This window comes from Eleutherodactylus coqui, chromosome 7 (assembly GCF_035609145.1).
Source record: "Eleutherodactylus coqui strain aEleCoq1 chromosome 7, aEleCoq1.hap1, whole genome shotgun sequence".
Classification (NCBI taxonomy): Eukaryota; Metazoa; Chordata; class Amphibia; order Anura; family Eleutherodactylidae; genus Eleutherodactylus; species Eleutherodactylus coqui.
Window position 1 is genome coordinate 3,231,323 of NC_089843.1, and position 22,705 is coordinate 3,254,027.

General features: G+C 58.3%; 1 protein-coding gene across 2 annotated transcripts; it reads right to left on the reverse strand.

Annotated features, from left to right (window-relative positions):
• Positions 1-1,073: 1,073 nt before the first annotated feature.
• On the reverse strand, positions 1,074-21,969 carry HTRA2 (HtrA serine peptidase 2). Of its 2 annotated transcripts, none has more exons than XM_066572796.1 (8): positions 21,568-21,969; positions 19,059-19,263; positions 18,801-18,995; positions 18,690-18,722; positions 15,419-15,536; positions 15,273-15,342; positions 1,541-1,636; positions 1,074-1,467 (listed from the first exon to the last, which is right to left on the reverse strand). In XM_066572796.1, the coding sequence occupies exons 1-8, from the start codon at positions 21,945-21,947 to the stop codon at positions 1,302-1,304; spliced, it is 1,263 nt and encodes a 420-aa protein (XP_066428893.1). In that variant the 5' UTR covers positions 21,948-21,969; the 3' UTR covers positions 1,074-1,301. The 2 variants fall into 2 exon arrangements, with proteins under 2 accessions (XP_066428893.1, XP_066428894.1); XM_066572797.1 differs by having other exon boundaries at positions 15,419-15,530; positions 21,568-21,968.
• Between the last annotated feature and the right edge of the window lie 736 nt (positions 21,970-22,705).

Genomic DNA, 22,705 nt, shown 5'->3' on the forward strand with positions numbered 1-22,705 from the left:
GCCAACACCAGTCCAGTCTTCATATAATCGTCAACCGGTGTCCAGTGGTGAAACAAACCGTCGCTGTCGTGCAAACATGTCACCATAGAGGGGTCAACGCCGCCATGAAGCTAATGAGCTTACATGACAGCGACAAGCCATGATGTCATCTCAGCACCAGCTGGAGTTTGTAAAACACATGCAGCGTATATGCCAAAGCAACGTAGCAGAGCTGTGGGCGTGCACGTCGGCCACCTGTGGGCGTGGGGTGTGCACGTCGGCGAGCCGTGGGTGTGGGCCGTGCACGTCGGCCACCTGTGGGCGTGGGGCGTGCACGTCGTTGAGCTGTGGGCGTGGGGCGTGCACGTCGGCGAACTGTGGGCGTGGGGCGTGCACGTCGGCCACCTGTGGGCGTAGTACTATAATTTCCCAGTCATTACTAGTACATTACCTAGCAGGTGCGGTCTGGGTCCCTCCCGCTGATCTCCAAAGTCCAGCAGTCCTCGGCTGCTCATACATCATTTCCTGGTTACGGGATTCGTAAATCCTGCCTCCAGGAAGCGATGGCTGTGATTGGCTATTGGACCGCAGCTCATGCAAGAACCGATCACAGCCGTCACAGTGTGGAGGCAGGATTTAGGAATTGGGTAGCCAGTAGGATATGACCTCATGCAGCAGAGTGTAACCCAGTAATAACGGGTCACACACAGCAGATCTCAGCCTAAAGGCCCATTTACACGTGACAATTATCGGTCAAAATGTGTCCGTGGCCTTGTTAGCTAGCTGGCTTCTCATCCCGTGTAAACCCTCCCGCTGAGCGAGAAGCCCGCGAGCAGGCGGTAAGTCTCTGTCTAAACGCTCTGCCCGAACGCCAACGACCGTAGCGGTGACATCAGCAGTGACATCAGCCCTCCTGCAGTCGTTTGAAAACTGTCCCGTGTAAATGGGCCATTACCATAGTAATTAACAAGGTCATTCCCCTCCATGTAACTGAGGTGTCGGAGGTTCCTGACCTGGAATGATGGAGTGGTCACCGATATCAGGACCTGCGCCTCATTATCCTGCCAATAGAGTAAAGGCCAACCACACTCCAATGAGAAGATCCAGCAATGATTTTAGTGAGCCTGGATATCACAACCCTCCAGCTTCTCCGTCCTCCAACCCAAATAGAAGGACAAGTGCCTCGAGGTCCCTTTAGTGATCCCATTCCTGGAGAGCCACTGCCTGGGAGAAGACGTCCCCAAGGAGGCCGGTTGATGAGGAACAACTTGTGGGTGTGGAGGTGGCCTCCCCATCCTGACCACAGAGGTCTCCTATAACGATCACTCCACGGGCTCGGGGATGACGTTCACCATCAGAGTCTCGCAACCGCGGCGGATCATCATGCTGAGCTTCGCCTGGGAGTTTATAGCCTCAAAGACGTCGTCCGCAGTTTTCGGCACGCGGGAGTTGATCTCTAAGATGATGTCTCCAGCCTTCAGACCAGCCCTGAAGACACAAAGCAGCTCAGAGGTTGTAGCCAGCAGGGCGCACTTACTTCTCAATACATGAGGGCACTTACTGGTGAGCTGGCGATCCGATGATCATTTTATGGATGAGGATTCCATGAGATACGTCAGGAAATCCAGGATCCCGGAACTTCATGTCTGCCAGGATACTGCCGATATAAGAGAAAGATCAAGAGGTTATAAAATACCTGCCACAACCGATGGAGTCCAGCAAAAGGTCCACGAGGATGAATCTCCCCTTCCCCCAGGCACCTAATTACCCCCAGTATTGCCTCATTGACCTGCCAGCTCTCCAATTACATAATCACTGTGAGACGGTCAGATCTGAAAGACTTGACTAAGACCGTCCCTCATTCGTGCCCCGGGAGGTAGACCAGCGCCTTAGACTCAAGAGGTCCTCCAACATAGATCACGTCCCATCCGGCAGCAACTCAAAACCCAGAAACTGGCAGAAAGTATCGGCAGAGCAAGAGGGCATCCTGACTAAAGGTGTGTGCCAACATCAATATGGCCATGGAGCCCTGAGCTGCCGAAGTAACACCAATTCATCGAGGTCAGTTTATCCATGAGATCAGATATTACTAACGCTACAGTCAAGGATCTGTTCATGAGCCGTCATGGTGGAAGGAAAAATGCTGTGAAATCAGTTAAAAGCCTGAATAAGAACGACTGAGGATTCACAATCACTCAAGAAAGAGATGATGTCCACCAGACCAAAGAAGCCATCATGCCAAGACTGCTTCCTGTAGCGCACGCACGTGGTAGATGGTGGCCGGCAACGGGGGGGGGGGGGGGGGGTGAACCAGCTGAACCCTAAGAGCCAAGATGGACGGGCACAGATGTAAAATACCAATCAGATCCTTCCACGGCCTCTGAATACACAACACGACGGCTCTTCTGGATCGGCCTCCTTGACCCCAAGTAGCCTCAACTCAGCAAAGCATGTTATCAGCAACTGTAAAGTTCTGGAGACCCCCTTTAACTCTGTGTTCTGCGTTGGCCTGGCTGTATCCACTATATAGACAGCAGCATTGAGACGCACATAGACGGGGATGAAATACAATTTTATTCACATTGTTCCATCTGGTGTTGGGTCGCTCTCAGACTCCACCAGGCCCCCATAGATGTGTGGAGGGATTTGCCACCATTCCAGGAGGACCTTCAGATAGTGATGGGGGAAATGATGGGTGTGTTGGGCGCACGGATACGGCGTTCTAGTTCGGCCCGCTCGATGGGATTGAGATCTGGGCTTTGGGCCAATGGTGTCTGCAGACATTCTGCTCCTTCGCACTGTGTGCCGTATGACATGGCGCTCTGTCATGTTGGTGGAGACACGGAGCGGTACCAGAGTATTACCACAGGGGAGGTGATGCCACATTGTCCGGGATGTCTTTGTACCCACTGGTGGTGAGGGTGGACTTCACTATAACCAATGGCCTTGGTCTTTCCCAGCAGAATCCCCTTTCCCACACACACACCATAACAGATCCTCCTCCAAACCTCTCTGTTGGGATGATCCGTCTGCAGACAACAGCCACGCCCAAGTGCCACCGTCGGATGGGAGGATGGTGTCCTGGGATTTAGCCGTCCACAGCTCTTGCTTCCACTCACACAAACGGGTTGGACTTTGATTGTGGATATTCACGACGGTGCGAGTGAGTGTGGTACGAGCAGCAGATGGTCATGAATGGATGCGGGTTTCCGGCACTGATGTGCGCATAAGGACAGCGTTATCATCCGTGCAGAAGGAAGATCACAAGCAGGGAGTGGCATCCGAAAGTGCGCCCGCCTCTCTCCTTGCACCCCGCTCCTGCATTTGGATCCACAGTCCATGTCCAATGTTATTGCGTACACCGCGGATCACACGCATCCATGGAGATCAGTGGCGCTCATACACACAGACTCCGCGGTAAAACAGGGAACGCTGAGACTTAGTGGCAAAACCTTCAATTCCTAACCACAAGTGTGAGCGAACCGGCGGTAGTCCATGCATTCCAGTGCCATGACAGGCGCCGCTGTGCAGTCACTGCTGGGATGTTGTGTGCCGCCGCTCATCCGTGTAACCCTTCACATGCCGCTCCCTGGTTCTGGTACTAATGGATGTCCCAATGTCCTGTGAGACCCCCTGATCGAGGGCAGACGATGTGTGTGATGTCTTCACAGCTCCTACAAGGATTCATTGTCCACGTTTTGTCAGTTTACGAGGTCTCCCTGAACGTGGCGGCACCGTGCACACCGGATGGCTTCCATCTACCAGTAACATGGCCAACAGGGGACTCTAGAAGGTCCAGAAGCTGCGATGTCCATACTGATTGGTTGGCGACATCCCCCCCCGCCAGACCCCGCGGTCGGCCCTAGGCCCGCTGACATCCCCCTCCCGCCAGACCCCGCGGTCGGCCCTACGCCCGCTGACATCTCCCCGCCGCCAGACCCCGCGGTCGGCCTACGCCCGCTGACACCCCCCCCCCCTGCCAAACCCGTTGTCGACTCTACGCCCGCTGACATCCCACCTCCAGACCCCGTTGTCAGCCCTACGCCCGCAGACATCCCCCCCACCAGACCCCGTTGTCAGCCCTACGCCCGTTGACATCCCCCCCACCAGACCCCGTTGTCAGCTCCACGCCCGGCGACATCCCCCCCACCAGACCCCGTTGTCAGCTCCACGCCCGGCGACATCCCCCCCACCAGACCCCGTTGTCAGCTCCACGCCCGGCGACATCCCCCCCACCAGACCCCGTTGTCAGCTCTACGCCCGGCGACATCCCCCCCACCAGACCCCGTTGTCAGCTCTACGCCCGGCGACATCCCCCCCACCAGACCCCGTTGTCAGCTCTACGCCCGGCGACATCCCCCCCACCAGACCCCGTTGTCAGCTCTACGCCCGGCGACATCCCCCCCACCAGACCCCGTTGTCAGCTCTACGCCCGGCGACATCCCCCCCACCAGACCCCGTTGTCAGCTCTACGCCCGGCGACATCCCCCCCACCAGACCCCGTTGTCAGCTCTACGCCCGGCGACATCCCCCCCACCAGACCCCGTTGTCAGCTCTACGCCCGGCGACATCCCCCCCACCAGACCCCGTTGTCAGCTCTACTCCCGGCGACATCCCCCCCACCAGACCCCGTTGTCAGCTCTACGCCCGGCGACATCCCCCCCACCAGACCCCGTTGTCAGCTCTACGCCCGGCGACATCCCCCCCACCAGACCCCGTTGTCAGCTCTACGCCCGGCGACATCCCCCCCACCAGACCCCGTTGTCAGCTCTACGCCCGGCGACATCCCCCCCACCAGACCCCGTTGTCAGCTCTACGCCCGGCGACATCCCCCCCACCAGACCCCGTTGTCAGCTCTACGCCCGGCGACATCCCCCCCACCAGACCCCGTTGTCAGCTCTACGCCCGGCGACATCCCCCCCACCAGACCCCGTTGTCAGCTCTACGCCCGGTGACATCCCCCCCACCAGACCCCGTTGTCAGCTCTACGCCCAGTGACATCCCCCCCACCAGACCTCGTTGTCAGCTCTACGCCTGGTGACATCCCGCCCCACCAGACCCCGTTGTCAGCTCTACACCTGGTGACATCCCCCCCACCAGACCCCCCCGTTGTCAGCTCTGCACCTGGTGACATCCCCCCACCAGACCCCGTTGTCAGCTCTGCACCTGGTGACATCCCCCCACCAGACCCCGTTGTCAGCTCTACACCTGGTGACATCCCCCCCTACCAGACCCCCTTGTCAGCTCTACACCTGGTGACATCCCCCCACCAGACCCCCTGGTCAGCTCTACACCTGGTGACATCCCTCCACCAGACCCCCTTGTCAGCTCTACACCTGGTGACATCCCCCCACCAGACACCATTGTCAGCTCTACACCTGGTGACATCCCACCACCAGACCCCGTTGTCAGCTCTGCACCTGGTGACATCCCACCACCAGACCCCGTAGTCAGCTCTGCACCTGGTGACATCCCACCACCAGACCCCGTTGTCAGCTCTGCACCTGGTGACATCCCACCACCAGACCCCGTTGTCAGCTCTGCACCTGGTGACATCCCACCACCAGACCCCGTTGTCAGCTCTGCACCTGGTGACATCCCCACACCTGGTGACATCCCCCCACCAGACACCATTGTTAGCTCTACACCTGGTGACATCCCCCACCAGACCCCATTGCCAGCTCTACACCTGGTGACATCCCACCACCAGACCCCCTTGTCAGCTCTAAACCTGGTGACATCCCCCCACCAGACCCCCTTGTCAGCTCTACACCTGGTGACATCCCCCCACCAGACACCATTGTCAGCTCTACACCTGGTGACATCCCACCACCAGACCCTGTTGTCAGCTCTGCACCTGGTGACATCCCACCACCAGACCCCGTTGTCAGCTCTGCACCTGGTGACATCCCACCACCAGACCCCGTTGTCAGCTCTGCACCTGGTGACATCCCACCACCAGACCCCGTTGTCAGCTCTGCACCTGGTGACATCCCCACACCTGGTGACATCCCCCCACCAGACACCATTGTTAGCTCTACACCTGGTGACATCCCCCACCAGACCCCATTGCCAGCTCTACACCTGGTGACATCCCACCACCAGACCCCCTTGTCAGCTCTAAACCTGGTGACATCCCCCCACCAGACCCCCTTGTCAGCTCTGCACCTGGTGACATCCCACCACCAGACCCCGTTGTCAGCTCTGCACCTGGTGACATCCCACCACCAGACCCCGTTGTCAGCTCTGCACCTGGTGACATCCCCACACCTGGTGACATCCCCCCACCAGACACCATTGTTAGCTCTACACCTGGTGACATCCCCCACCAGACCCCATTGCCAGCTCTACACCTGGTGACATCCCACCACCAGACCCCGTTGTCAGCTCTACACCTGGTGACATCCCACCACCAGACCCCATTGCCAGCTCTACACCTGGTGACATCCCCCCACCAGACCCCGTTGTCGGCTCTACACCTGGTGACATCCCCCCACCAGACCCTGTTGTCGGCTCTACACCTGGTGACATCCCCCCACCACACCCTGTTGTCAGCTCTACACCTGGTGACATCCCCCCACCAGACCCTGTTGTCAGCTCTACACCTGGTGACATCCCCACACCAGACCCTGTTGTCAGCTCTACACCTGGTGACATCCCCCACCAGACCCCATTGCTAGCTCTACACCTGGTGACATCCCCCCACCAGACCCCATTGTCGGCTCTACACCTGGTGACCTCACACCACCAGACCCCGTTGTCGGCTTTACACCTGGTGACATCCCCCCACCAGACCCCATTGCCAGCTCTACACCTGGTGACATCCCCCCGCCAGACCCCATTGTCAACTCTATACCTGGTGACATCCCACCACCAGACCCTGTTGTCGGCTCTACACCTGGTGACATCCCCCCACCAGACCCTGTTGTCGGCTCTACACCTGGTGACATCCCCCCACCAGACCCCGTTGTCGGCTCTACACCTGGTGACATCCCCCCACCAGACCCCATTGCCGGCTCTACACCAGGTAACATCCCACCACCAGACCCCATTGTCGGCTCTACACCTGGTGACATACCCCACCAGAGCCCGTTGTCAGCTCTACACCTGGTGACATCCCCCACCAGACCCCACTGTCGGCTCTACACCTAGTGACATCCCCCACCAGACCCCGTTGTCAGCTCTACACCTGGTGACCTCCCACCACCAGACCCCGTTGTCAGCTCTACACCTGGTGACATCCCCCCACCAGACCCCCTTGTCAGCTCTACACCTGGTGACCTCCCCCCACCAGACCCCCTTGTCAGCTCTACACCTGGTGACATCCCCCCACCAGACCCCGTTGTCAGCTCTACACCTGGTGACATCCCCCCACCAGACACCGTTGTCAGCTCTACACCTGGTGACATCCCCCCACCAGACACCGTTGTCAGCTCTACACCTGGTGACATCCCCCCACCAGACACCGTTGTCAGCTCTACACCTGGTGACATCCCCCCACCAGACCCCCTTGTCAGCTCTACACCTGGTGACATCCCCCCACCAGACCCCCTTGTCAGCTCTACACCTGGTGACATCCCCCCACCAGACCCCCTTGTCAGCTCTACACCTGGTGACATCCCCCCACCAGACCCCATTGCCAGCTCTACACCTGGTGACATCCCCCCACCTTGTCAGCTCTACACCTGGTGACATCCCCCACCAGACCCCATTGCCAGCTCTACACCTGGTGACATCCCACCACCAGACCCCGTTGTCAGCTCTACACCTGGTGACATCCACCCGCCAGACCCCATTGTCAACTCTATACCTGGTGACATCCCCCCACCAGACCCTGTTGTCGGCTCTACACCTGGTGACATCCCACCAGACCCCGTTGTCAGCTCTACACCTGGTGACATCCCACGACCAGACCCCATTGTCGGCTCTACACCTGGTGACATCCCACCACCAGACTCCATTGTCGGCTCTACACCTGGTGACATCCCCCACCAGACCCCGTTGTCAGCTCTACACCTGGTGACCTCCCACCACCAGACCCCGTTGTCAGCTCTGCACCTGGTGACATCCCCCCACCAGACCCCATTGCCAGTTCTACACCTGGTGACATCCCCCCACCAGACCCCATTGCCAGCTCTACACCTGGTGACATCCCCCCACCAGACCCCATTGTCAGCTCTACACCTGGTGACATCCCCCCACCAGACCCCATTGTCAGCTCTACACCTGGTGACATCCCCCCACCAGACCCCATTGTCAGCTCTACACCTGGTGACATCCCACCACCAGACACCATTGTCAGCTCTACACCTGGTGACCTAACACCACCAGACCCCGTTGTCAGCTCTGCACCTGGTGACATCCCCCCACCAGACCCCGTTGTCAGCTCTGCACCTGGTGACATCCCCCCACCAGACCCCATTGCCAGTTCTACACCTGGTGACATCCCCCCACCAGACCCCATTGCCAGCTCTACACCTGGTGACATCCCCCCACCAGACCCCCTTGTCAGCTCTACACGTGGTGACATCCCCCCCTACCAGACCCCCTTGTCAGCTCTACACCTGGTGACATCCCCCCCTACCAGACCCCCTTGTCAGCTCTACACCTGGTGACATCCCCCCACCAGACCCCCTGGTCAGCTCTACACCTGGTGACATCCCCCCACCAGACCCCCTTGTCAGCTCTACACCTGGTGACATCCCCCCACCAGAGCCCGTCGTCAGCTCTACACCTGGTGACATCCCCCCACCAGAGCCCGTCGTCAGCTCTACACCTGGTGACATCCTCCACCAGACCCCGTCGTCGGCTCTACACCTGGTGACATCCCCCACCAGACCCCGTTGTCAGCTCTACACCTGGTGACATCCCCCCACCAGACCCCATTGTCAGCTCTACACCTGGTGACATCCCACCACCAGACACCATTGTCAGCTCTACACCTGGTGACCTCCCACCACCAGACCCCGTTGTCAGCTCTGCACCTGGTGACATCCCCCCACCAGACCCCGTTGTCAGCTCTGCACCTGGTGACATTCCCCCACCAGACCCCGTTGTCAGCTCTACACCTGGTGACATCCCCCCACCAGACCCCATTGTCAGCTCTACACCTGGTGACATCCCCCCCTACCAGACCCCCTTGTCAGCTCTACACCTGGTGACATCCCCCCACCAGACCCCCTTGTCAGCTCTACACCTGGTGACATCCCCCCACCAGACCCCCTTGTCAGCTCTACACCTGGTGACATCCCACCACCAGACCCCGTTGTCAGCTCTGCACCTGGTGACATCCCACCACCAGACCCCGTTGTCAGCTCTGCACCTGGGGACATCCCACCACCAGACCCCGTTGTCAGCTCTGCACCTGGTGACATCCCCACACCTGGTGACATCCCCCCACCAGACACCATTGTTAGCTCTACACCTGGTGACATCCCCCACCAGACCCCATTGCCAGCTCTACACCTGGTGACATCCCCCACCAGACCCCATTGCCAGCTCTACACCTGGTGACATCCCACCACCAGACCCCCTTGTCAGCTCTACACCTGGTGACATCCCCCCACCAGACCCCTTGTCAGCTCTACACCTGGTGACATCCCCCCACCAGACACCATTGTCAGCTCTACACCTGGTGACATCCCACCACCAGACCCCGTTGTCAGCTCTGCACCTGGTGACATCCCACCACCAGACCCCGTTGTCAGCTCTGCACCTGGTGACATCCCACCACCAGACCCCATTGTCAGCTCTACACCTGGTGACATCCCACCACCAGACACCATTGTCAGCTCTACACCTGGTGACCTCCCACCACCAGACCCCGTTGTCAGCTCTGCACCTGGTGACATCCCCCCACCAGACCCCGTTGTCAGCTCTGCACCTGGTGACATTCCCCCACCAGACCCCGTTGTCAGCTCTACACCTGGTGACATCCCCCCACCAGACCCCATTGTCAGCTCTACACCTGGTGACATCCCCCCCTACCAGACCCCCTTGTCAGCTCTACACCTGGTGACATCCCCCCACCAGACCCCCTTGTCAGCTCTACACCTGGTGACATCCCCCCACCAGACCCCCTTGTCAGCTCTACACCTGGTGACATCCCACCACCAGACCCCGTTGTCAGCTCTGCACCTGGTGACATCCCACCACCAGACCCCGTTGTCAGCTCTGCACCTGGGGACATCCCACCACCAGACCCCGTTGTCAGCTCTGCACCTGGTGACATCCCCACACCTGGTGACATCCCCCCACCAGACACCATTGTTAGCTCTACACCTGGTGACATCCCCCACCAGACCCCATTGCCAGCTCTACACCTGGTGACATCCCCCACCAGACCCCATTGCCAGCTCTACACCTGGTGACATCCCACCACCAGACCCCCTTGTCAGCTCTACACCTGGTGACATCCCCCCACCAGACCCCTTGTCAGCTCTACACCTGGTGACATCCCCCCACCAGACACCATTGTCAGCTCTACACCTGGTGACATCCCACCACCAGACCCCGTTGTCAGCTCTGCACCTGGTGACATCCCACCACCAGACCCCGTTGTCAGCTCTGCACCTGGTGACATCCCACCACCAGACCCCGTTGTCAGCTCTGCACCTGGTGACATCCCACCACCAGACCCCGTTGTCAGCTCTGCACCTGGTGACATCCCACCACCAGACCCCGTTGTCAGCTCTGCACCTGGTGACATCCCACCACCAGACCCCGTTGTCAGCTCTGCACCTGGCGACATCCCCACACCTGGTGACATCCCCCCACCAGACACCATTGTTAGCTCTACACCTGGTGACATCCCCCACCAGACCCCATTGCCAGCTCTACACCTGGTGACATCCCACCACCAGACCCCGTTGTCAGCTCTACACCTGGTGACATCCACCCATCAGACACCATTGTCAGCTCTACACCTGGTGACATCCCCCCACCAGACCCCATTGTCAACTCTATACCTGGTGACATCCCCCCACCAGACCCCGTTGTCGGCTCTACACCTGGTGACATCCCCCCACCAGACCCTGTTGTCAGCTCTACACCTGGTGACATCCCCCCACCAGACCCTGTTGTCAGCTCTACACCTGGTGACATCCCCCCACCAGACCCTGTTGTCAGCTCTACACCTGGTGACATTCCCCCACCAGACCCCATTGCTAGCTCTACACCTGGTGACATCCCCCCACCAGACCCCATTGTCGGCTCTACACCTGGTGACCTCACACCACCAGACCCCGTTGTCGGCTTTACACCTGGTGACATCCCCCCACCAGACCCCATTGCCAGCTCTACACCTAGTGACATCCCCCCGCCAGACCCCATTGTCAACTCTACACCTGGTGACATCCCCCCACCAGACCCCGTTGTCAACTCTACACCTGGTGACATCCCCCCACCAGACCCTGTTGTCGGCTCTACACCTGGTGACATCCCCCCACCAGACCCCGTTGTCAGCTCTACACCTGGTGACATCCCCCCACCAGACCCCATTGTCGGCTCTACACCTGGTGACATCCCCCCACCAGACCCCATTGCCGGCTCTACACCTGGTAACATCCCACCACCAGACCCCATTGTCGGCTCTACACCTGGTGACATCCCCCACCAGAGCCCGTTGTCAGCTCTACACCTGGTGACATCCCCCACCAGACCCCACTGTCGGCTCTACACCTAGTGACATCCCCCACCAGACCCCGTTGTGAGCTCTACACCTGGTGACCTCCCACCACCAGACCCCGTTGTCAGCTCTACACCTGGTGATATCCCCCCACCAGACCCCCTTGTCAGCTCTACACCTGGTGACCTCCCCCCACCAGACCCCCTTGTCAGCTCTACACCTGGTGACATCCCCCCACCAGACCCCCTTGTCAGCTCTACACCTGGTGACATCCCCCCACCAGACACCGTTGTCAGCTCTACACCTGGTGACATCCCCCCACCAGACCCACTTGTCAGCTCTACACCTGGTGACATCCCCCCACCAGACCCCCTTGTCAGCTCTACACCTGGTGACATCCCCCCACCAGACCCCATTGCCAGCTCTACACCTGGTGACATCCCCCCACCAGACCCCATTGCCAGCTCTACACCTGGTGACATCCCCCCACCAGACCCCATTGCCAGCTCTACACCTGGTGACATCCCCCCACCAGACCCCATTGCCAGCTCTACACCTGGTGACATCCCCCCACCTTGTCAGCTCTACACCTGGTGACATCCCCCACCAGACCCCATTGCCAGCTCTACACCTGGTGACATCCCACCACCAGACCCCGTTGTCAACTCTACAGCTGGTGACATCCCCCCGCCAGACCCCATTGTCAACTCTATACCTGGTGACATCCCCCCACCAGACCCTGTTGTCGGCTCTACACCTGGTGACATCCCCCCACCAGACCCCATTGTCGGCTCTACACCTGGTGACATCCCACCACCAGACTCCATTGTCGGCTCTACACCTGGTGACATCCCCCACCAGACCCCGTTGTCAGCTCTACACCTGGTGACATCCCACCACCAGACCCCATTGTCGGCTCTACACCTCGTGACATCCCCCCCACCAGACTCTATTGTCGGCTCTACACCTGGTGACATCCCCCACCAGACCCCATTGCCAGCTCTACACCTGGTGACATCCCCCCACCAGACCCCATTGCCAGCTCTACACCTGGTGACATCCCCCCACCTTGTCAGCTCTACACCTGGTGACATCCCCCACCAGACCCCATTGCCAGCTCTACACCTGGTGACATCCCACCACCAGACCCCGTTGTCAGCTCTACACCTGGTGACATCCCCCCGCCAGACCCCATTGTCAACTCTATACCTGGTGACATCCCCCCACCAGACCCTGTTGTCGGCTCTACACCTGGTGACATCCCCCCACCAGACCCCGTTGTCAGCTCTACACCTGGAGACATCCCACGACCAGACCCCATTGTCGGCTCTACACCTGGTGACATCCCACCACCAGACTCCATTGTCGGCTCTACACCTGGTGACATTCCCCACCAGACCCCGTTGTCAGCTCTACACCTGGTGACATCCCACCACCAGACCCCATTGTCGGCTCTACACCTGGTGACATCCCCCCACCAGACTCCATTGTCGGCTCTACACCTGGTGACATCCCCCACCAGACCCCGTTGTCAGCTCTACACCTGGTGACATCCCCCACCAGACTCCATTGTCGGCTCTACACCTGGTGACATCCCCCACCAGACCCCGTTGTCGGCTCTACACATGGTGACATCCCCCACCAGACCCCGTTGTCGGCTCTACACCTGGTGACATCCCCCCACCAGACCCCGTTGTCGGCTCTGCACCTGGTGACATCCCCCCACCAGACTCCATTGTCGGCTCTACACCTGGTGACATCCCCCACCAGACCCCGTTGTCAGCTCTACACCTGGTGACATCCCACCACCAGACCCCGTTGTCGGCTCTACACCCGCTTCCCTTGCAGGTCCTGTTACTGGTTTGTGTTCCATCTTGACAATTATTCTTGCGCTCCCCAGCTTTACCCTTCGGAACTTGTAGTTTTTATTTCTGACCTAACACCTAATGTTCCCTCTACCCGCTACAGAGCCCTGCACTACCGCCTGCAACCTCCAGGGGCAGATGAAGGTTGAGAGGGTCTTCCAGATCACACGCGGGTTCAGGTTGTGCTTTGTATTTGGGCGATATCCGCAGATGAGTGCAGCAGGGCAATGCTGGGGGCGAGGGACCTCTAGGGTGCAAGGGTCAGGAGGACAGAAGACGGTGATACAGCGGTCATCTTAACGACTCCCTGGGTGCGGTAATGGAGAGGACATGACACATTGTAACAGAAGGCAATAAACAAGAAGCCAAGTGAGCCGCCTACAAGTGTGCCGAGGTCTTCACACCCTCTCACTGTCTGACATGCAGAAATTACATTTTTTAACCCTTATTCAGCCCCTCCGTATATATTATATTTATTATATAAAAGTGATCAAAAACTCATCTTTACTCCAAAATGGGACCAATAGAAACTACAGAAGGAGCCCCGCCCCCACAGAGCCGCAGGGTAATGCTGTGCCCATCTCCACGACAACCCGCAAAGGAGCCCCGCCCCCACGGAGCCGCAGAGTAACGCTGTGTCCATCTCCAGGACGACCCCCGAAGGAGCCCCGCCTCCACAGAGCCGCAGAATAACGCTGTGTCCATCTCCAGGACGACCCCCGAAGAAGGAGCCCCGCCCCCACGGAGCCACAGAGTAACGCTGTGTCCATCTCCAGGACGACCCCCGAAGAAGGCTCCCCGCCCCCACAGAGCCGCAGAGTAACACTGTGTCCATCTCCAGGACGACCCCCGAAGAAGGCGCCCCGCCCCCACGGAGCAGCAGGGTAACGCTGTGTCCATCTCCAGGAAGACCCGCGAAGGAGCCCCGCCCCCACAGAGCCGCAGAGTAACGCTGTGTCCATCTCCAGGACGACCCCGAAGAAGGAGCCCCGCCCCCACGAAGCCACAGAGTAACGCTGTGTCCATCTCCAGGAAGACCCCCGAAGGAGCCCCGCCCCCACAGAGCCGCAGAGTAACGCTGTGTCCATCTCCAGGACGACCCCCGAAGAAGGCGCCCCGCCCCCACGGAGCCGCAGGGTAACGCTGTGTCCATCTCCAGGAAGACCCCCAAAGGAGCCCCGCCTCCACGGAGCCGCAGGGTAACGCTGTGTCCATCTCCAGGACGACCCCCGAAGAAGGCGCCCCGCCCCCACGGAGCCGCAGGGTAACGCTGTGTCCATCTCCAGGAAGACCCCCAAAGGAGCCCCGCCTCCACGGAGCCGCAGGGTAACGCTGTGTCCATCTCCAGGAAGACCCCAAAGGAGCCCCGCCCCCACGGAGCCCCAGGGTAACGCTGTGTCCTTCTCGCTTCCGTGTTTTCAGCGGAATGGTTTGTATTTTTACATCTACAGTAGTTCTTCATCATGTTAACCGGCAAGAACCAGCGAGATGGCGGCGGGCGGCCTGAAGGTGGGGGGACGTCCACCGGCGGAGGTACGAGTTATGGGGGGACACAGAGGGATTCTGGGGTCATGTCCGTCTTACGTGTCAGGGACTGCTGGATGCACACGGGGGGGAGGGGGGGGGTGAAGGAACGCCACTTCTAGTCTTTCCAGGGTTTGAGGTACGGAAGTGATGGGCCAGTATAGCTGGAAGGAGTGGCTGCATGTTGGCAGCTTATCCCCCACTTGCCCTTCCCCCAACGCCACAGGCACACATGCCCCTCCCCCAACGCCACAGACACGCATGCCCCTCCCCCATACCTCGGTGTCAGCGTCAGTATGGTAATTCCAATGTACTTCTGTTTCACCTCAGAGCGACCAAACCAGGATTCTGCAGAAGACACAGGCTGAGTTCTCATCCAAAATATCCCATGCCCCGCCCCCTTGTCTTAGCCCCACCCACATACCCTGACTCCGCTTTTCCTCTTCCTGGAGAAAACTTCTCACTCGGTCTGATGGAATAGCAAAGGAAATGCCGGCCGTTACTTTAAGAGTGTTAATACCGATGACCTCACCGTCCTCCAACCGGAAATAGAAAGAAAGTAGGCGGGGAGCAACCAGTCAGCGTGCGAGATACAGAGCGCAATATACCGGTCAGCGTGCGAGATACAGAGCGCAATATACCGGTCAGCGTGCGAGATACAGAGCGCAATATACCGGTCAGCGTGCGAGATACAGAGCGCAATATACCGGTCAGCGTGCGAGATACAGAGCGCAATATACCGGTCAGCGTGCGAGATACAGAGCGCAATATACCGGTCAGCGTGCGATATACAGAGCGCAATATACCGGTCAGCGTGCGATATACAGAGCGCAATATACCGGTCAGCGTGCGATATACAGAGCGCAATATACCGGTCAGCGTGCGATATACAGAGCGCAATATACCGGTCAGCGTGCGATATACAGAGCGCAATATACCGGTCAGCGTGCGATATACAGAGCGCAATATACCGGTCAGCGTGCAAAAAAACAGAGCGCATTATACCGGTCAGCGTGCGATATACAGAGCGCAATATACCGGTCAGCGTGCGATATACAGAGCGCAATATACCGGTCAGCGTGCGATATACAGAGCGCAATATACCGGTCAGCGTGCAAAAAAACAGAGCGCAATATACCGGTCAGCGTGCGATATACAGAGCGCAATATACCGGTCAGCGTGCGATACACAGAGCGCAATATACCGGTCAGCGTGCGATACACAGAGCGCAATATACCGGTCAGCGTGCGATATACAGAGCGCAATATACCGGTCAGCGTGCGATATACAGAGCGCAATATACCGGTCAGCGTGCGATATACAGAGCGCAATATACCGGTCAGCGTGCGATATACAGAGCGCAATATACCGGTCAGCGTGCGATATACAGAGCGCAATATACCGGTCAGCGTGCGATATACAGAGCGCAATATACCGGTCAGCGTGCGATATACAGAGCGCAATATACCGGTCAGCGTGCGATATACAGAGCGCAATATACCGGTCAGCGTGCGATATACAGAGCGCAATATACCGGTCAGCGTGCAAAAAAACAGAGCGCAATATACCGGTCAGCGTGCGATATACAGAGCGCAATATACCGGTCAGCGTGCGATATACAGAGCGCAATATACCGGTCAGCGTGCGATATACAGAGCGCAATATACCGGTCAGCGTGCGATATACAGAGCGCAATATACCGGTCAGCGTGCGATATACAGAGCGCAATATACCAGTCAGCGTGCGATACACAGAGCGCAATATACCGGTCAGCGCTCAATATACAGAGCGCAATATACCGGTCAGCGCTCAATATACAGAGCGCAATATACCGGTCAGCGCTCAATATACAGAGCACAATATACCAGTCAGCGCGCGATATACAGAGCGCAATATACCAGTCAGCGCGCGATATACAGAGCGCAATATACCGGTCAGCGGGCGATATACAGAGCGTAATATACTGGTCAGTGTATAATATACCGGTCAATGTGTAATATACAGAGCGTAATATACTGGTCAGTGTATAATATACCGGTCAGCGTGTAATATACAGAGCGTAATACACTGGTCAGCGTGTAATATACAGAGCGTAATATACTGGTCAGCGTGTAATATACAGAGCGTAATATACTGGTCAGTGTGTAATTTACAGAGCGTAATATACTGGTCAGCGTGTAATATACAGAGCGTAATATACTGGTCAGCGTGTAATATACAGAGCGTAATATACTGGTCAGCGTGTAATATACAGAGCGTAATATACTGGTCAGCGTGTAATATAGAGCGAAATATACTGGTCAGCGTGTAATATAGAGCGTAATATACTGGTCAGCGTGTAATATAGAGCGTAATATACTGGTCAGCGTGTAATACAGAGCGTAATATACTGGTCAGCGTGTAATATACAGAGCGGAATATACTGGTTAGTGTGTTATATACAGAGCGTAATATACCGGTCAGCGTGCAATATACAGAGCGTAATATACTGGTCGGTGTATAATATACCGGTCAATGTGTAATATACAGAGCGTAATATACTGGTCAGCGTGTAATATACAGAGCGTAATATACTGGTCAGTGTATACTATACCGGTAAGCGTGTAATATACAGAGCGTAATATACTGGTCAGCGTGTAATATACAGAGCGTAATATACTGGTCAGCGTGTAATATAGAGCGTAATATACTGGTCAGCGTGTAATATAGAGTGTAATATACTGGTCAGCGTGTAATATAGAGTGTAATATACTGATCAGCGTGTAATATACAGAGCGTAATATACCGGTCAGCGTGTAATATACAGAGCGTAATATACTGGTCAGCGTGTAATATACAGAGCGTAATATACCGGTCAGCGTGTAATATAGAGCGTAATATACTGGTCAGTGTGTTATATACCGAGCGTAATATACCGGTCAGCGTGCAATATACCGAGCCGAATATACTGGTCAGCGTGTAATATACAGAGCGTAATATACTGGTCAGTGTATTATATACCGGTCAGCGTGTAATATACAGAGTCTAATATACTGGTCAGCGTGTAATATAGAGCGTAATATACTGGTCAGCGTGTAATATAGAGCGTAATATACTGGTCAGCGTGTAATATAGAGTGTAATATACTGGTCAGCGTGTAATATAGAGTGTAATATACTGATCAGCGTGTAATATACAGAGTGTAATATACCGGTCAGCGTGTAATATACAGAGTGTAATATACCGGTCAGCGTGTAATATACAGAGTGTAATATACCGGTCAGCGTGTAATATACAGAGTGTAATATACCGGTCAGCGTGTAATATACAGAGTGTAATATACCGGTCAGCGTGCAATATACCGAGCGGAATATACTGGTCAGCGTGTAATATAGAGCATAATATACTGGTCAGCGTGTAATATAGAGCGTAATATACTGGTCAATGTGTAATATACAGAGCGTAATATACTGGTCAGTGTATTATATACCGGTCAGCGTGTAATATACAGAGCGTAATATACTGGTCAGCGTGTAATATACAGAGTGTAATATACTGGTCAGTGTATTATATACCGGTCAGCGTGTAATATACAGAGCGTAATATACTGGTCAGCATGTAATATAGAGCGCAATACACTGGTCAGCGTGTAATATACCGAGCGCCAAGTGCGTGACATACAGTGGGCGATATTCCGGCCTCCGCATTGCACTTACCAGGTTGACCAGCGGACCCCCAGAATTCCCGACCTGTAAATGAGAGTTGGTTAGAGGGTGCGGTGGGTAGGTATCCCCCGCTGTACCCCCTTCCCCCTGGCTGCCACTCACATCTATGATGGCGTCGGTCTGGATGAAGTCGATGTCCTTGTTGGAGAGTCCGAGTTCCCGGCTGCCGCGCTGCACGGAGCTGACGATCCCGGAGGTGATGGTGTTCCGCAGCAGAAAGGGCGTCCCCATGGCAACAACAAACTCCCCCTGCCGGACCTCCGAGGAGCGGGCCAGCGGCAGGGTGGGCAGCGGCGCCTGCGAAGAGGAAGTGGTGTCAGCGGGGCACGGGGGCGCACACATCCGTTACGGGGGTCTCACCTTGGGGGTGATGCGGATGGTGGCGATGTCCTGGCTGGGGTTCATGGCGCAGACGGCCGCCTCGTAGGTGTCCCCGTTGTGCAGCTGCACCCTCACCCGACGCTTGTTGGCCACCACGTGGGCGTTAGTGACGATGAGCCCGTCCGCCGACACCAGGAAGCCGGAGCCGCTGGAGATGACCGCCTCCCTGCCGGTGAACGGGTGCCTGCCAGAGCAAGCCACGAGGGTCAGCGGACCGAGAGGTACCAGGGGCACTTACCTGCTGAGGGTCTGTATGTTCACCACGGCCGGCGCTCTCCAGTGGGGTCACTGCGGGGGGTCACCTACCTACCGAGGGTCTCTATATTCACCACGGCCGGCGCTCTCCAGTGGGGTCACTGCGGGGGGTCACCTACCTTCCGAGGGCCTCTATATTCACCACGGCCGGCGCTCTCTGGTGGGGTCAGTGTGGGGGTCACCTACCTACCGAGGGTCTCTATATTCACCACGGCCGGCGCTCTCTGGTGGGGTCACTGCGGGGGTCACCTACCTACCGAGGGTCTCTATATTCACCACGGCCGGCACTCTCTGGTGGGGTCACTGCGGGGATCACCTACCTACCGAGGGTCTCTATATTCACCACGGCCGGCACTCTCTGGTGGGGTCACTGCGGGGGTCACCTACCTACCGAGGGTCTCTATATTCACCACGGCCGGCGCTCTCTGGTGGGGTCACTGCGGGGGTCACCTACCTACCGAGGGTCTCTATATTCACCACGGCCGGCGCTCTCTTGTGGGGTCACTGCGGGGGTCACCTACCTACCGAGGGTCTCTATATTCACCACGGCCGGCGCTCTGGTGGGGTCACTGCGGGGGTCACCTACCTACCGAGGGTCTCTATATTCACCACGGCCGGCGCTCTCTTGTGGGGTCACTGCGGGGGTCACCTACCTACCGAGGGTCTCTATATTCACCACGGCCAGCGCTCTCTGGTGGGGTCAGTGTGGGGGTCACCTACCTACCGAGGGCCTCTATATTCACCACGGCCGGCGCTCTCTTGTGGGGTCAGTGTGGGGGTCACCTACCTACCGAGGGTCTCTATATTCACCACGGCCGGCGCTCTCTTGTGGGGTCACTGCGGGGGTCACCTACCTACCGAGGGTCTCTATATTCACCACGGCCAGCGCTCTCTGGTGGGGTCAGTGTGGGGGTCACCTACCTACCGAGGGCCTCTATATTCACCACGGCCGGCGCTCTCTTGTGGGGTCAGTGTGGGGGTCACCTACCTACCGAGGGTCTCTATATTCACCACGGCCGGCGCTCTCCAGTGGGGTCACCTACCTACCGAGGGTCTCTATGTTCACCACGGCCGGCGCTCTCTTGTGGGGTCACTGCGGGGGTCACCTACCTACCGAGGGTCTCTATATTCACCACGGCCGGCGCTCTCTGGTGGGGTCACTGCGGGGGTCACCTACCTACCGAGGGTCTCTATATTCACCACGGCCAGCGCTCTCTGGTGGGGTCAGTGTGGGGGTCACCTACCTACCGAGGGTCTCTATATTCACCACGGCCGGCGCTCTCTTGTGGGGTCACTGCGGGGGTCACCTACCTACCGAGGGTCTCTATATTCACCACGGCCAGCGCTCTCTGGTGGGGTCAGTGTGGGGGTCACCTACCTACCGAGGGTCTCTATATTCACCACGGCCGGCGCTCTCTGGTGGGGTCACTGCGGGGGTCACCTACCTACCGAGGGTCTCTATATTCACCACGGCCAGCGCTCTCTGGTGGGGTCAGTGTGGGGGTCACCTACCTACCGAGGGTCTCTATATTCACCACGGCCGGCGCTCTCTTGTGGGGTCACTGCGGGGGTCACCTACCTACCGAGGGCCTCTATATTCACCACGGCCAGCGCTCTCCAGTGGGGTCAGTGTGGGGGTCACCTACCTACCGAGGGTCTCTATATTCACCACGGCCGGCGCTCTCCAGTGGGGTCACTGCGGGGGTCACCTACCTACCGAGGGTCTGTATGTTCACCACGGCCAGCGCTCTCCAGTGGGGTCACTGCGGGGGTCACCTACCTACCGAGGGTCTCTATATTCACCACGGCCGGCGCTCTCTTGTGGGGTCACTGCGGGGGTCACCTACCTACCGAGGGTCTCTATATTCACCACGGCCAGCGCTCTCTGGTGGGGTCACTGCGGGGGTCACCTACCTACCGAGGGTCTCTATATTCACCACGGCCGGCGCTCTCTTGTGGGGTCACTGCGGGGGTCACCTACCTACCGAGGGTCTCTATATTCACCACGGCCGGCGCTCTGGTGGGGTCACTGCGGGGGTCACCTACCTACCGAGGGTCTCTATATTCACCACGGCCGGCGCTCTGGTGGGGTCACTGCGGGGGTCACCTACCTACCGAGGGTCTCTATATTCACCACGGCCGGCGCTCTCCAGTGGGGTCACCTACCTACCGAGGGCCTCTATATTCACCACGGCCGGCGCTCTCCGGTGGGGTCACTGCGGGGGTCACCTACCTACCGAGGGTCTCTATATTCACCACGGCCGGCGCACATTTTTCCGCCACATCAGCGATGAAGTTGAAGACTTTCCGGGGGGTTGGGGTGTCGGGTTTTGGGGTGTCAGTGGGCGGAGTTTCAGGTTTTGCCGCCTTCACCCGTGGCCAGTAGTCTGAGCCCCGCCCCCAGCTCCACAGCCCAATCCCCGCCCCAAGAAGCGCCCCAAAATACAGCGCCCCCGAGCCGCGGGCATCACGTGACTCCGCACCCCGCCAACCACGGAAGTTCTGCTCAGGTGACCCCGCCTCTCCCGAGGAAAGAGCCCGGAGCCCAAAACCCCAAAATCCTGAGCGGCGTCCGCCGACACCCCGAGCCGCCCGGCACATGGAGGCCGCCATCTTGTGTGCGAGGCCCCGCCCCCCGGAACCAACTTTATTGTTCTCTGCGCAAAGAAACAAACACTCCACGTTCTGTCCTCGGGGGGCTCCTGCCGCCTGGTGGGTCCTGTAGTCGGGGGGCTCCTGCCTCTGGGGGGCGCCCTTTCTTTGGCGGAGCTCCCGCCTCTTGGGGGCGTCCTGTCCTGGGGGTGGCTCCCGCCTCTTGGGGCCTCTGCCTCTTGGGGGCGTCCTGCCCTGGGGGGTGGCTTCCGCCTCTTGGGGCCTCTGCCTCTTGGGGGCGTCCTGTCCTGGGGGTGGCTCCCGCCTCTTGGGGCCTCTGCCTCTTGGGGGCGTCCTGCCCTGGGGGGTGGCTTCCGCCTCTTGGGGCCTCTGCCTCTTGAGGGCGTCCTGTCCTGGGGGGCGTCCTGTCCTCGGGGGTGTCCTGTCCTGGGGGGGGGGCTCCTGCCTGTTGGGGGCGCTCCTGCCTCTGTGGGCCTCTGCCACTTGGGGGCGTCCTGTCTTGGGGGGTGCTCCTGACTCTGGGGGCGTCCTGTCCTGGAAGGTGGCTCCCGCCTCTTGGGGGCGCTCCTGACTCTGGGGGCGTCCTGTCCTGGGGGGTGTCCTGTCCTGGGGGGGTCTCCCGCCTCTTGGGGCCTCTGCCTCTTGGGGGCGTCCTGTCCTGGGGTGGCTCCCGCCTCTTGGGGCTTCTGCCTTTTGGGGGCGCTCCTGACTCTGGGGGCGTCCTGTCCTGGGGGGTGGCTCCCGCCTCTTGGGGCTTC